The sequence below is a fragment of the Marmota flaviventris genome, chromosome X, assembly GCF_047511675.1.
Source record: "Marmota flaviventris isolate mMarFla1 chromosome X, mMarFla1.hap1, whole genome shotgun sequence".
Lineage (NCBI taxonomy): Eukaryota > Metazoa > Chordata > Mammalia > Rodentia > Sciuridae > Marmota > Marmota flaviventris.
This window is the reverse complement of record NC_092518.1, coordinates 42,160,102-42,173,240: the sequence shown is the minus strand read 5'-3', so window position 1 is coordinate 42,173,240 and position 13,139 is coordinate 42,160,102. Positions and strand designations below refer to the sequence as shown.

The 13,139-nt window shown below is 50.2% G+C and overlaps 2 protein-coding genes across 2 annotated transcripts in view; one reads left to right on the top strand and one right to left on the bottom strand.

Annotated features, from left to right (window-relative positions):
- The first annotated feature begins 1,669 nt into the window (after positions 1 to 1,669).
- On the top strand, positions 1,670 to 11,819 carry Ccdc22 (CCC complex scaffolding subunit CCDC22). The gene is made up of 17 exons (XM_027952259.2): positions 1,670 to 1,859; positions 2,915 to 3,092; positions 6,022 to 6,154; positions 6,874 to 6,980; positions 7,120 to 7,186; positions 7,276 to 7,454; positions 7,881 to 8,075; positions 8,588 to 8,650; positions 8,746 to 8,865; positions 9,274 to 9,393; positions 9,476 to 9,592; positions 9,692 to 9,793; positions 9,875 to 9,982; positions 10,534 to 10,629; positions 10,852 to 10,911; positions 10,992 to 11,066; positions 11,445 to 11,819. Exons 1-17 carry the CDS (start codon positions 1,810 to 1,812, stop codon positions 11,556 to 11,558), a joined length of 1,884 nt encoding a protein of 627 aa, XP_027808060.2. The 5' UTR covers positions 1,670 to 1,809; the 3' UTR covers positions 11,559 to 11,819.
- Foxp3 (forkhead box P3) overlaps positions 11,738 to 13,139 on the bottom strand; it is a 19,130-nt gene continuing 17,728 nt past the window's right edge. The window contains exons 12-13 of the mRNA XM_027952260.2: positions 12,961 to 13,062; positions 11,738 to 12,782 (exon numbers count right to left, since the gene is read on the bottom strand). Coding sequence (XP_027808061.1) covers positions 12,633 to 12,782; positions 12,961 to 13,062 — 252 coding nt within the window. The 3' untranslated portion in view covers positions 11,738 to 12,632. The remainder of the gene's footprint in view (positions 12,783 to 12,960; positions 13,063 to 13,139) is intronic.

The following is a 13,139-nucleotide window of genomic DNA, read 5'->3' as shown; positions in this document are numbered from 1 at the left end:
AATGTTTAATGATTGAAATATTCAATATTGGGGCTGGAGATGTGGCTCAAGCAGTAGCGCGCTCGCCTGGCATGCGTGCGGCCCGGGTTCGATCCTCAGCACCACATACAAACAAAGATGTTGTGTCCGCCAAGAACTAAAAAATAAATATTAAAAATTCTCTCTCTCTCTTAAAAAAATATTCAATATTAATAAAAAATAAAAAGGGCAGGGATGCAACTAGTGCTAGAGTGCCCCTGGTTTCAATCCTCAGTACTGAAACAAAAATTGACATCAACACAATATTGATTTTTTTTCCAGTACAGGGGACTAAACTCAGGGTTCTCTACCACTGAGCTGCATCCCAGCCATTTTTTTTTTTCTAAATTGAGACGGAGTCTTCATAAGTTTGGCCTAAAACTTGCTATTTTCCTGCCTCAGTCTCCTGACAATGTTAATTTTTCCCATAGTGTCCTGGAGATTCAGTGGAATCCCAACTAAAATCTCAAAAAAAAAAAAAAAAAAAAAAAAAAAGAGTTTCCCATGGAATTTGACAAACTGATTCTGAAGTGTATATCAATGTATAAAGGACCTAGAAATACCAAAATCCCTTGAAAATCAAGTTGGGAAGACTTGCCATATCTAATATGAAGGCTTGGTATAAAGGCACACTAATTAAGAAAAATAGTTAGGACACTGAGCCATATATACATCCATGAGGTTTATGACAAATCTGGCTAGAAGAGACAAGATGGGTTTTTTTTTTCCTCTTTGAGAAGGACTCTCACTATGTTATTCAGGTTGTCCTCAAAGTCATGGTCCTTCTGCCTGTTTCTGGAGTAGCTGGGATTACAGGTGTGCCTCACAACACCCTGCTCAGGATCAACTTGTTAATAAATAGTGGTTACATAGATATTTGCTGTGTCATTATTCTTTGGAGAGTACAAAAGTGTGTGTGTGTGTGTGTGTGTATATATATATATATATATATATATATATATATGTATATATATATATATATATGATAGTAAAATGAAGCATGTATTGAATCCATGAATAATTATACTAACAACTTAGTTAAACTATAACTTTAGTAGTGCTCTTTTATGTGTCAGGCATATAGTACAACATGCTTTACAAAAAGTAATTGTGTTTTAATCCCAGGAAGTAAGTACTATCAGTAGTTCCATTTTGGGCTGGGGATGTGGCTCAAGTGGTAGCGCGCTCGCCTGGCATGCGTGCGGCCCGGGTTAGATCCTCAGCACCACATACAAACAAAGATGTTGTGTCCGCTGAAAACTAACTAACTAAATAAATATTAAAAAAAAAAATAGTTCCATTTTTCAGATGGGGAAAGCAAGACGCAGGGAATCAGTTAAAACCCCTGCCCTTTTGCCTAACATTCCCGAGGCCCTGGGTACAATCCCAGCCCGGCAAAAAATATAGATAAATAAATAAACGAACAAAATAAACAAATAAATAAACCCCTGCCCTTCACTTATACTCTTTTATAGCCTAGAAGATGAATGCTGACTTAAATGAAGCTCCCGTCCCCCCTCCCAATACAGTTCGTTTTTCCCATTTAAAGAGACCATGGGACCGCTAGTAGAACTACAATTCCCAGCAGCCATTGCGCTATCAAGGTTTGCGCGCGCGCGCATTCGCATCCCGCACACGACGCGCTCGCTCACGGAACTACACTTCCCAATTTTCCCCGCTCGTCCCGTGACGCTCATTGCACCCTGAGCGCGAAGCGGGGGTTCAACAACTGCGCCCCACTTTCTCAGATTCAGTGCTGGACCCAGCCCCCGACTCCGACTCGGCTCCACCATGGAGGAGGCAGACCGAATCCTCATCCATTCCTTGCGCCAGGCTGGCACGTAAGTACTCAGCCCCCCTCGCCCACAAATGACCACATCCGGGACTCCAAAACCCAGGACCCCCATTACCCGGGAACCTTAAAACCCGGCACTATATTTAGGGTTCCAACTTCCAGGGATCTAAGATCCCACGCACACATCCCAACCATAGGGTCTTCCCAAGCCCTTTTACCTCAACATTTGGTAAACCCAGACTCTGGGACCCAGACGCCCGGAGACCTAAAAGCCTTGGAATTTCAAGATCCGTGACACGGAAATGTATGGATCTTGATATCAATACGCTGGGAACTTGATACCTTCAGACTCTGAGACACCTGCACCTTGAGAACCAGGGAACTTAAAATCCCCGGACTCTAGCACTGGAGTAACTCAAAAACCCTAGAACTGCATAATGTGGAGCCTTCCAAGTTTAGTTTCCCAAACACCTTGGGCTTTTAAAAGCCCAGGACATCAGCACATCTGGTGACATCAGCACTTGGTCACTTCTGACACACCAAGACTCTTCCATTTGAGGGTCCTAAAAGACTCAGGATGCGGACATAGGGTGCCTGATTTTTGTTTTGTTTGAAACTAGAGGTCTTAATATACGGGGATCTTGACACCTAGGGACCTGACATTTGAAACTCCTGAAAACCCCAGACTTTGCAACATGAAGTCTTCTCTAAATCCTAGTCGCTCAGTATCTAGGAGTTTCTGACATGTAGAGAATGTAATTCTGGGGACCCAGAAATACAGAGAATATGCCACGTGGGCCCTTTCACCTTCACAGACCCCCAAAATTTGAGGCTTTGAAGCCTAGAGAAAATCTGAGATTTTTCTAAACTGAGATCTGTCTTATCTACCATTCTCCTACAACAAGGACTGGAGAATGAAGCTAGTTCTTTTTATCCAAATGGAAGTCACAGTCACCAGTACTTAGGATTTGTTTGAACTTTTGAACTTGGGCATCCTTTCCAACCCGGGTCTATTCTAGAGCTTTTAGAAGGCTGCATGGCCCATCCTGATCACTGTATCCTGATTACTGCCTCCATAGATCCTGTCTCTTTCTTCTCCAGGGCGGTCCCTCCAGATGTGCAGACCCTACGAGCCTTCACCACTGAGCTGGTGGTAGAGGCTGTGGTTCGCTGCCTGCGAGTGATTAACCCTGCTGTGGGCTCTAGCCTCAGCCCCCTGCTGCCTCTGGCCATGTCTGCCCGGTTCCGCCTGGCCATGAGCCTGGCTCAGGCCTGCATGGTGAGTGCCCTCCCCCCATTATACACATCTTCTTCCTTCCTCCTTCACAAAGTAACCATGCTCCTTTGAAACTCTTGACTTTCCTCTCTGCCATCTCTCTTTGTGGCTTAGCATTCATTAGTGGTTAAGGTTGCTGCTTAGTGACCAAACCGGTGAGTAGTTCAGACCTTGGCTGTACCACTTGCTAACAGTGTGACTCTAACCCTTCTAGGCTTTAGTTTTCTTATCTGTGAAGTGGAGATTATAAAAGTAAAGTTGTTATGAATATTAAATGAGTTTATCCTATTTACACCTGGGCTGCCCCTACCTTCCATGCTTCAAGCTTAGCATCAATATATTTTCCTCCCTATAGTATCCATTTATCAGTTCCAGGAAAGGCCCTGCTTAAGTAACATGCTGTTTCTTAAACTAATCACTGTGTTCCCTTGTTGGTCCATCCTGAATCCCATGGTCATTTGGTAGGACGCTGTGATTGGCTGCTCCTTCACGATCCCATTGATTTGTGAGAAGGATGGTTACCCAAAGAAAGATATACTGGTTAACTCAAACAATCTCTCTTACATTCCCCCTGTGGCAACCTCATGCATCCTGCCTCTCATAGCAATTCTAAAAATGTCTCTCTGATAGATCAAGTAAGGCACCTTTCCAATGATGCCCTCCCCCCTCCCCCATTCAGAGCTGTGTCCAGTTACTATATTCTGGAGGGCTGAGTAATGCTGTTTCTTGTGGCTCCCTGGCTCTGTGACTTGGGGCCAGTCTCTTTAACTCATTTGGTCCTAATTTTCTACATCTGCAGAATGGGTGTGAGAATTGTACCTACCATGTAGAATTGCTATGAGGATTAAAAATAAGGGGCTAGGGCTGGGCACAGTGGTGCACATCTATAATCCCAGCTATTAGCAGGCTGAGGCAGGAGGATCCAAGTTTGAGGCTAGTTTCAGCAATTGAGCAAGACCTTGTTTTACAATTAAAAGAATATATAGAAAGGAATGCTCAGTCATAGTACCCCTGGGTTCAATCCCATGTAGCACCAAAAAGTGGGGAGGCCTAAGTATGTAGCTCAGTTTTAGAGTGTGCTTGGCATGCACGAGGCCCTGGGTTCAATCCCCAGCACAAAAAAAGTAAAATTGAATTAATGAAATGAATAAATGGATATATAAGCTTTGTGTCAGTGGCATTAATGGATAGGTCTGATGGGGATGCTTGCATTTCAGCAACCTGTGGCAACATGGTGATCGTAAAGACTTCCAATATACCTAGTAAGTATATGGTGGCAGAGGGACAGTAGAATAGCTTCAGTGAAAACTTCCATTTAGACAAAAGGGACAGGGTGGTCAGAGATGTTGCATTTGGACCATGCTTGTGCACTTTCTGTCTTTTTCTCATCTCTTCACTCTCAAGTTTACTTACCTGTCAGGAGTTCTCAGAATCTTCTATCTGGTGCTCTTGATGGCCTCATAAGGCAGACAGTCTGTCCTCTGGCCTAGGGCTATGTCCTGGAGGATGGTACTCTTAAGGTGGAAAATTATGTCTTCCGTGGTGCATGGAGTATGCACAGCAGGAAGTGCCAAGTAGGTGTCAGACCTTCTCTGTTCTTCTCTTTTTTCAGGGCTGACTGCCACTGGATTCATGTTGACTTACTTTGGCTCACACTAACTTTAGTGTGGGGCAAAGAATAGCTTTTTTGGTGGTCATAAAGGTACATGGGATTGTCCAGCCTTGGTTTGTCAGTGGCAGGCAGAAAGGCTCTTACTCATTATTGCTTCATTCTTATTTCTTCCTCTGCATGTGCCCTTCTCCTTGTACCCCTTTCTGTGCCTCATCCACTTCCATATTTTGGCATCTGCTATCACACATATCCTACTCCTGGAACAAGTTTCCATATCAGTCAGAACTATTTGATTGCAGATGTCAACAACAACAAACCACAAAGGAGTAAAGTAGCTTAAGAGCTAGTGGTTTTCACACTTTTTTTTGGACTATGACCCTTCAAAATAAAAAGAAGTTACACAGTGACCCAGAACTCACATACATATATAATAAGGATGCATTTAGGGTGTACTCTGTACCAGGCACTGTGGTGACTCATTTCATTCTTATGACAATCTTCTGGGGTAGGTATTTTTGGTATCTCTTTTTTTTCAGATGGAGAAAGTGCAGCACAGAGAGGTTAAGTGATAGGCCTGAGGTCACAAGGTTATAAGAGGCAGTACTTGGGTTTGAATCCTGGAAGTTGGCTTTCAGGATCCACGAAGCTCTAGAGCAACAGCATCTCTGGCAGAACAAGTTTTTCTTTCTCTCTAGGCCTGTTTCCCAGTCCCACCTAGAACTCTCAGGAGTCCTTTCATTCTGCTCTATTATGCTGCTGGTCTGTTTTTGCCTGTTTATATCATTTTATGTTTTGCAGTGCTGGGGTTGGAACCCATCGCCTCATCTATATTGGGCAGGTGTTCTCCAGCTGAGCCACATCTCCAGCCCTGCCTGCTTATATTTAGGCACTCTTTATATAATAGGTAGATTCACTACTGCCAATGATAGGGGGCTCCAAATACTTTTTTCCCAACTCATCATAACTCTTGATTTTGCTAATTATATTTTCTGGAAATTGTTTATTTGTTTTCATATAGGCAGAAATCCCATCTTCTCTTTTATGGCCTCTGGATTTTGACTCATAGTTAGCAAGGTCAGAGCTTTAATCTCCTTTCTCCCTCTCTATAGCATTGATTGTAATTACTCTGGGGTTCCCTGGGGGCCCTGGAGGCCTTGGGGAGCCAAGAGGAGGTGGAGAGGGTAGTGGCTGGTGAGAGAGTGTGAGCAGGTATGACCTAGGCCAGGGCTCCCAGGGCAAGAGGATCCTACCTACCTGGCTGATAGGGGCCAACCTCCCCAGCCAGGCAGTGTCCCCTGATTAACACCTGATAACCCCCAGGACCTGGGCTATCCCTTGGAGCTTGGCTATCAGAACTTCCTCTACCCCAGTGAGCCTGACCTCAGGGACCTGCTTCTCTTCTTGGCTGAGCGTCTGCCCACCGATGCCTCTGAGGATGCAGACCAGCCTGCAGGTACAGGGTCTAGGGGATGGGGGTGGGGGAGTGGAGTGTGTACTTGGGATGAGAGGGGCTGTAAGAGATGGCAAAACTGTTGCCTGCCAAGTGTGTGTGTGTGTGTGTGTGTTTGGGAGAGCTAGGCAGGAGAACTGGGGCTAGAGGGGATGTAAGCATAGCAGGTCTTCTGAGACTGGGGGCTGGGTGACCCAGGTGATGAGTGTGTACTTGGAGGGCCTCCCCAACTCACCTCCTGCACCTTCCTAAGTGTGATGCTCCAGGCATGCTGCAGCCTCAGGACCTTTGTATCCCTGTATCATTCTTCCCCCATACCTCATGGTTTATGCCAGGTCTACGTTCTGTTTCAACATCACCTCAGGGAGGCCTTTCTCTCACTGTTTTGTGGAACATTCCAGCCTCCTCTCAGCAGACCTCCTCTCTGGCTTGCCATCTTGATCTAGATCATTCTTATGATTCTCGTCATGAACTTTCTCCTCCACTAGCTTGTGGGTTCCATGAAGATGGGAACCTTTTCCACTTTATTCCCTGAGGTGACCCTAGTGTCCAAAACAGTGATTAGTACCTAGTTTGTGCTCAGTCAGTGTTTGATGAATGACTGTGAGACTGATCTGCATTTCTGGCTGAGGAATCAGGAGCCATGGCTGATTTCCCAGAGTATTTACTTTTGGATTTGTGGCATCGTCATCTGTTGAACACTTCTTCCCCAACCCCCATAGGTGACTCAGCTATTCTCCTCCGGGCCATTGGGAGCCAAATCCGGGACCAGCTGGCCCTGCCCTGGGTCCCACCTCTCCTTCGAACACCCAAGCTACAGAACCTCCAGGTGGGATCCCCGACTCCTGTCTGTGCTTGTCCCCACCTTACCTTTCTTATCCCCATCTGGTTGCCCAGGTTGTTGGCCCCTTCACCAGTGACCCCTGTCCCACTTTGTCCTAGAGACTCTGACTCTGCTCTCCCTCCAGGGCTCACCCCTCCAGCATCCTTTCCATGCCAGCACGCTGGTCATGCCTGAGTTGAGTTCCAGAGGAGGTAAGGCTAAGGCTTTGGGGAAGGTTGGGGAGCAGAGCAGAGGTACGTCTTTACGCAGGAGGGCCGGCTGACTCTGTTCCTGTCTCCAGAGACACGGGAGTTCCAGACGAGTCCCCTTCTGCTGCCAGTCCCTGCACAGGTGCCCCGGCCTTTGGGGAGGGCGGCCTCACTCCTTGAACACCATGCCATCCAACTCTGTCAGCATATAGGCCGGGATCGCCCTGGTGACGAGGACTGGGTACGCCGGGCACCTCGCGTCCCACCCCAGGTATAGCCCAGTGCTTTTCAAATCAAATTTCCCCGGTTGTCTTGAAACTGTGTTCTTGTCTCTTTCTTGCCTTATCTCTCCTCTCTCTAACTCTGTCTCTCTCTGTTTGCCTTGCTTCTTTGATTTTCTGTCTCTGTTCTGTCCCACACATCCCTTTCTGTGGGTCTCTCTGATTAGGGGCTCCAGGCTTCTCTCTGTACCCACATCTTTTCCAGGGTGGGGAGCAAGTAGGTAGAGAGAAGTGTGGCTGTGGGGAAGAGGTCCCTCCCAGTCTTCAGGGAGCTCACAAGCCTGTGGAGGAAGGGACCTGACTCGGTGGAAAGGCTGGAAGAAGGGTGTGACTTATCAGGTGGTCTCTGGAGGAGGCAGGGCCTTGGGGTCCAGTAGGCTTCAACATCCTCCTGTTCCCTTGCCTGCTCTCTCCAGGAGGACACCCGGGCTCCACGGCAGCGGCTCCACAGACAGTTGGCTGAGCATCTGCGCCAGACCTGGAGCCCACTTGCAGCGCCCACACAAGCCCGAGACCTGGGGGAGCTGCTTCAGGGCTGGGGTGCTGGGGCCAGGACTGGCGCCCCCAAGGGATCCCGCTTCACACATTCAGAGAAGTTCACCTTTCATCTGGTGGGTGGGCCTGAGTGGATGTTGGGGTGCTGATCTGGTGAGGGCTGCTTTATATATAAATGCAGCTTTTATTCACATAAGGTCCCATATACCCACAAGGTAGGCCCTTTCCCTCAGGGAAGGTGTTCAGAGGGCTTCCCTAGCTTCTTGGGACATCAGTGGAGAAAGAGCATACAGGTGGGAACCATGTAAGTGTAGAGGGGTGCTTTTGGTACAAACCCCATCTTTCCCCAGTCATTTTCCTCTGGATATATCTTCTCTCCTTGGATACTCACCCAGAGGGACCCTCGTCCTTCTCATAGGCATTTAGGGCTGCTACATCTGGACCAGGGAGGTTTCTCTGAGAGCAGACACTTTAGTTGCCCTTCCCCTTGTTTAGTCACATTCCGACAGTTGTTAGTAGTTGAACGGATGTCGGTACAGCACTAGGAGGAGCTTTGGGGTGTTGAGGCCAGGCCATAAGAGGCAGGGCCTTCCCTGATATCCAGGTTGTCCCTCCTCATGCCCCCTAGGAGCACCAGGCCCAGGCTGCCCCAGTATCAGATGTGCCAACTACCTCCAGTCAGCCTGAACAGGTGAGCAGAGCAGTCCGTGTGTTTGCGGGGGGTTCCTGATCCCTTTACTGTCTGCTGGGTCTGGCATTTCCACCTGACTGGCCTGTGCCTCCCAGGACACACGGGCAACTCAAGAACAGGAGCTAGAGTCCCTTCGGGAGCAGCTGGAGGGCATGAACCACAACATTGAAGAAGTGGAAGCCAACATGAAGACTCTAGGAATCAGCCTTGTGCAGGTGAGGGGCTGTGGCGAGGGCCATGGGCTGGGTCAGGCCAGAAGTAGGGCCTTGAGGGGACCTGGAGGTGGTTTCTTGAGGTCTGCAGATGTTAGAACGGTTCATGGAGGATATTGGGAATCTCTGGAGCTCTTGAGTTGGTGGGAGCAAAAGGGGATGTGGGTTTGGGTGCTTCCTGGACCTATTGGGGTTAGAGGCACCTATGGGCATCAGTCAGGCCTTGTAGGTGGTGTTGAGGGTCTGTGAGCATTGGCGGGGCAAGATGGGTCTGTGTGGGCAAGGCTCCTGGGCATCAGTGTGGATCTGGAGGATCAGAGAGGCCTGTGGGGGCCTCAGGCTAGGCCAGGGTTTCTTGGGGTCACTGGGGACTGTGATGTGTGACTGGGGTTGGGGCTGATGTGGTGCCAGGTGGAGACAGAGTGTCGGCAGAGTAAGCTCAGCATGGCAGAGCGTGAGCAGGCCCTGCGCCTGAAGAGCCGGGCAGTGGAGCTTCTACCAGACGGGGCTGCCAATCTCGCCAAACTGCAGGTGGGCTGGGGCTGAGTCTGCGGTTGGGCTGGTGGGGCAGGGTTGGATAGGCCCAGCCTGTTTGACATGTCTCCACCCATAGCTTGTGGTGGAGAGCAGTGCGCAGCGGGTCATCCATTTGGCGGGTCAGTGGGAAAAGCACCGGGTTCCACTTCTTGCTGAGTACCGCCACCTTCGAAAGCTCCAGGATTGCAGGGAGGTAGGTGGTGGGGTCTGGGGCCATGGGGCAAGTCTGGTGCCCTTCTAGGAGGCTGCCTCTGAGCTCTGCTCACTGCCTCTGCCTGTGGGTCCCTGGTAGCTGGAATCTTCTCGACGGATGGCAGAAATCCAGGAACTGCACCAGAGTGTTCGGGCAGCTGCTGAAGAGGCCCGCAGGAAGGAGGAAGTCTATAAGCAGCTGGTAAGGCCCATGAAGGGGCCCTGGTGGCAAAGATGGGTGGGGTGTGGGTCCTTGGGAAATACCTGCTGTGTCCCTACCTAGGTGTCAGAACTGGAGACTTTACCGAGAGACGTGTCCCGGCTGGCCTATACCCAGCGCATCCTGGAGATTGTTGGCAATATCCGGAAGCAGAAGGAAGAGATCACTAAGGTGCATTGCAGTGGCCCTGGCGGGTGGGTCTCATATGTATATGTGTGTGTGTGTGTGTGTGTGTGTGTGTGTATATATATATATATATATATATATATATATATATATATAAAATATATACCAGAGATTGAACCCAGGGGTTCTTGCTTAACCACTAAATCACATCCCCAGCCCTTTTTATTTTTTTCATTTTGAGACAAGGTTTCACTAGGTTGCTTAGGACCTCGCTAACTTTCTAAGGCTGGCCTCAAATTTGTGATCCTCCTGTCTCAGCCTCCCAAGATGCTAGGATTACAGGCTTGTGCCACCATGCCTGGCTGGGTGGGTCATGTGGACAGACAGAAGTAGGGTGGCCACATGGGGACCTCATGGCTTCTGATAGGCAGAGCTGTCTAGCACACCCCAGCACAGAATAGTCCACTCCAACCTCCCTGATGTAGTGACACAGGCCCTGAATTGATGTGAGTGCATGCAAATGAATACCCTCAGCTGGCCAGCCACCCTGCCTAGACACCCTGCCCTGAGCTCATGGCCAACCTGGTATCTGCCAGATCCTGTCTGACACGAAGGAGCTTCAGAAGGAAATCAACTCCCTCTCTGGGAAGCTGGACCGGACGTTTGCAGTGACTGATGAGCTCGTATTCAAGGTGTGGGGCAGGCTGGGCCTGGCATGAGGTTTGGCGTGGGGTTTAACCTGCTGCCGGCCCATCTGCTCATGGGCCAGCTTGGCCCAGGCCCTCAGTGAGCCCTGTAGGCATAATAATGCTCAGAACTTGCTTCATGAAAGATGAAGGCAGCGGGGTGGTGGCATGGAGGTGGTGGGGGACAGTGGATAGCTAATTTTTTCAAGGTCCCCTCTGCCTGGTCAGGATGCCAAGAAAGATGATGCTGTTCGGAAGGCCTACAAGTATCTAGCTGCGCTGCATGAGGTGAGGAGAGCAGCATGCTTGGGGGGCTGGTTGGGGAGGGACTGACTTGGGTGCAAGCCTCGTATTCCTGCCATCCCCAGAACTGTAGCCAACTCATCCAGACCATCGAGGACACGGGCACTATCATGCGGGAGGTTAGAGACCTTGAGGAGCAGGTGAGAGGCCTGGATATGGGAGGGGAACTGAAACAGGTCAGGGGACAGCTCCTTGACTTATACAGAGAGAGGCTGTGGGACCAGACAGCCTATAGCTGGAGCTCAGCCTTGTCACTTGGTACCTAAGCCTGGAACAGACTGGTGGCCTTCTCTGAGCCTTAGCTTCTACCCTGCAGTCCTCAAACTTGCTTCCCAGGGCTGCTGGCAGAGGCTTTGGCTTAAGGATACTTTAGGTGGAGGGAATGACACGTGCAGAGGCCTGGCAGTGGGACAGGGGGTGGGAGGGGTTCAGGGCAGCTGCAGTGGAGGGGGTGGTGAGGAGGAGCTGTGGAAGAAAGGGGATCTATGTGCTGAGCAAGTGTGTTCACTTTCCTTTAGATTGAGACGGAGATGGGTAAGAAGACCCACAGCAACTTGGAGAAGATCTGTGAGGACTACCGAGCCCTTCGCCAGGAGAATGCTGGCCTCTTGGGCCGGGTGCGGGAGGCCTGAGGAGCTCCTGTGTAGGGCTCCCCAACCACAGACAGGGATGTGGGGTGCTGGAGGTGGTAGCCAAGTGCTGCTGCCCTAGCTACTCCCTCCATTTACCACCAGTTCCTCCTGCTGTGGTCTTAGTCTCAGACACTTGCTCACTTGACCCCAACTCTGATCTGGGGTGATCGTCCAGCATGTGGGAGCTTGGCTGCAGTTTATTGGGGAGGGCACTGGAGGTTGGGGGTCTTGGATCCCAAATAAAGGAGGGGCTCTTCTGCAGTCTAGGCTGAGGCATGGATCGGGCTCGGCCATGGGAGTGGGGTGGGTGGCAAGTGAGACATGGGGTACATTTTTGTCAGTTGTTGTGTGTCTTCATGGGACTTGGGAGATACCGGGGGGGGGCTATGTGAGCATACATGTGAGATACGCAGGCAAATCCAACAGGCTGTGTGTGAGTGAGCACATGTGTTAGGTGCTGCATAAGCCTGTGTATGACCAGTTGTGTGTTTGTGTGACATTCTGGAACCTGCTATCCTGAGGGTACTGATGCTACTTCTGTGCGGGGCTCTGGGAACACCCTTGTGTGACCCTGAACTTGGGGGCCCAGAGACTGGCAGTGGGTATGTGCTTTCAGGTTGATGGAGCTGCACTCATTTGTGATGTGTAACTATGCAGCTTTGAGGGTGTTTGAATGTACTAAGGCGGGATTTGTGATTTAGGGTTTATATTGAATATAGGGGACAGGATAGTGACTGTGTCTGTGTGACTTTCCCCTACCCCTGAGGTGAGAGTGGCCGAGACAGGCTGTATGTATGGCTAGTTGTGAGGCCTCTGATTGGCTGGAGAACCTGACTGGGGGATTTGAATGGGAATGGGAGCTGGGCTGGTCCTGGGGCCCCTCCAAGCAGCCTTGGTGCAGAAGAAATGATCTGGGATGGCAGCCAGCTGGGGAGCAGGGGCCCTGGCAGGCAAGACAGTAGACATCTCACTTTTTGGTCTCTGTGGGCATGTCCAGGTCCTGTCACCCCTGCCCTGGGCTACTCTGCCCCCCATTTTGGCTCCTGTCCATCCTTCCTCTTCTTGGTTTTGAGGTCAGGGGCTGTGGGTAGGGTAGGAGCACCTGCTGGGCCGCTGGCTCCTTTTCTTGCGGAACTCAAACTCATCCACGGTCCACACAGCCCCTTTCTCACTCTCCACCCGAACAAAGCACTTGTGCAGGCTCAGGTTGTGGCGGATGGCATTCTGTGGAAGGAGGATCAGCCAGAGATGGGGCAGGTCAGTGGCCTGAGGTCAGCATCCCCCGTCAGCACTGACCTGCTCCTTTCTCATATGCCTCTGAACCCAGCCCCCAGTTAGCTCGTTCCTACACTGTGTGGCACTGTGTCCATCCCAGCCACCACCACCTCCAAGAGGCACTCACCTTCCAGGTGGCAGGGTGGTTTCTGAAGAAGGCAAACATGCGTGTGAACCAGTGGTAGATCTCATTGAGTGTCCGCTGCTTCTCGGGAGCTTCCAGGATGGCCTGGAAGTTGGGATAGAGTAGGGTAAGGGGATCATTCCCCCAAAGTTGGGCCTGAGAGGGGCAGTGGCCTGCCCTGG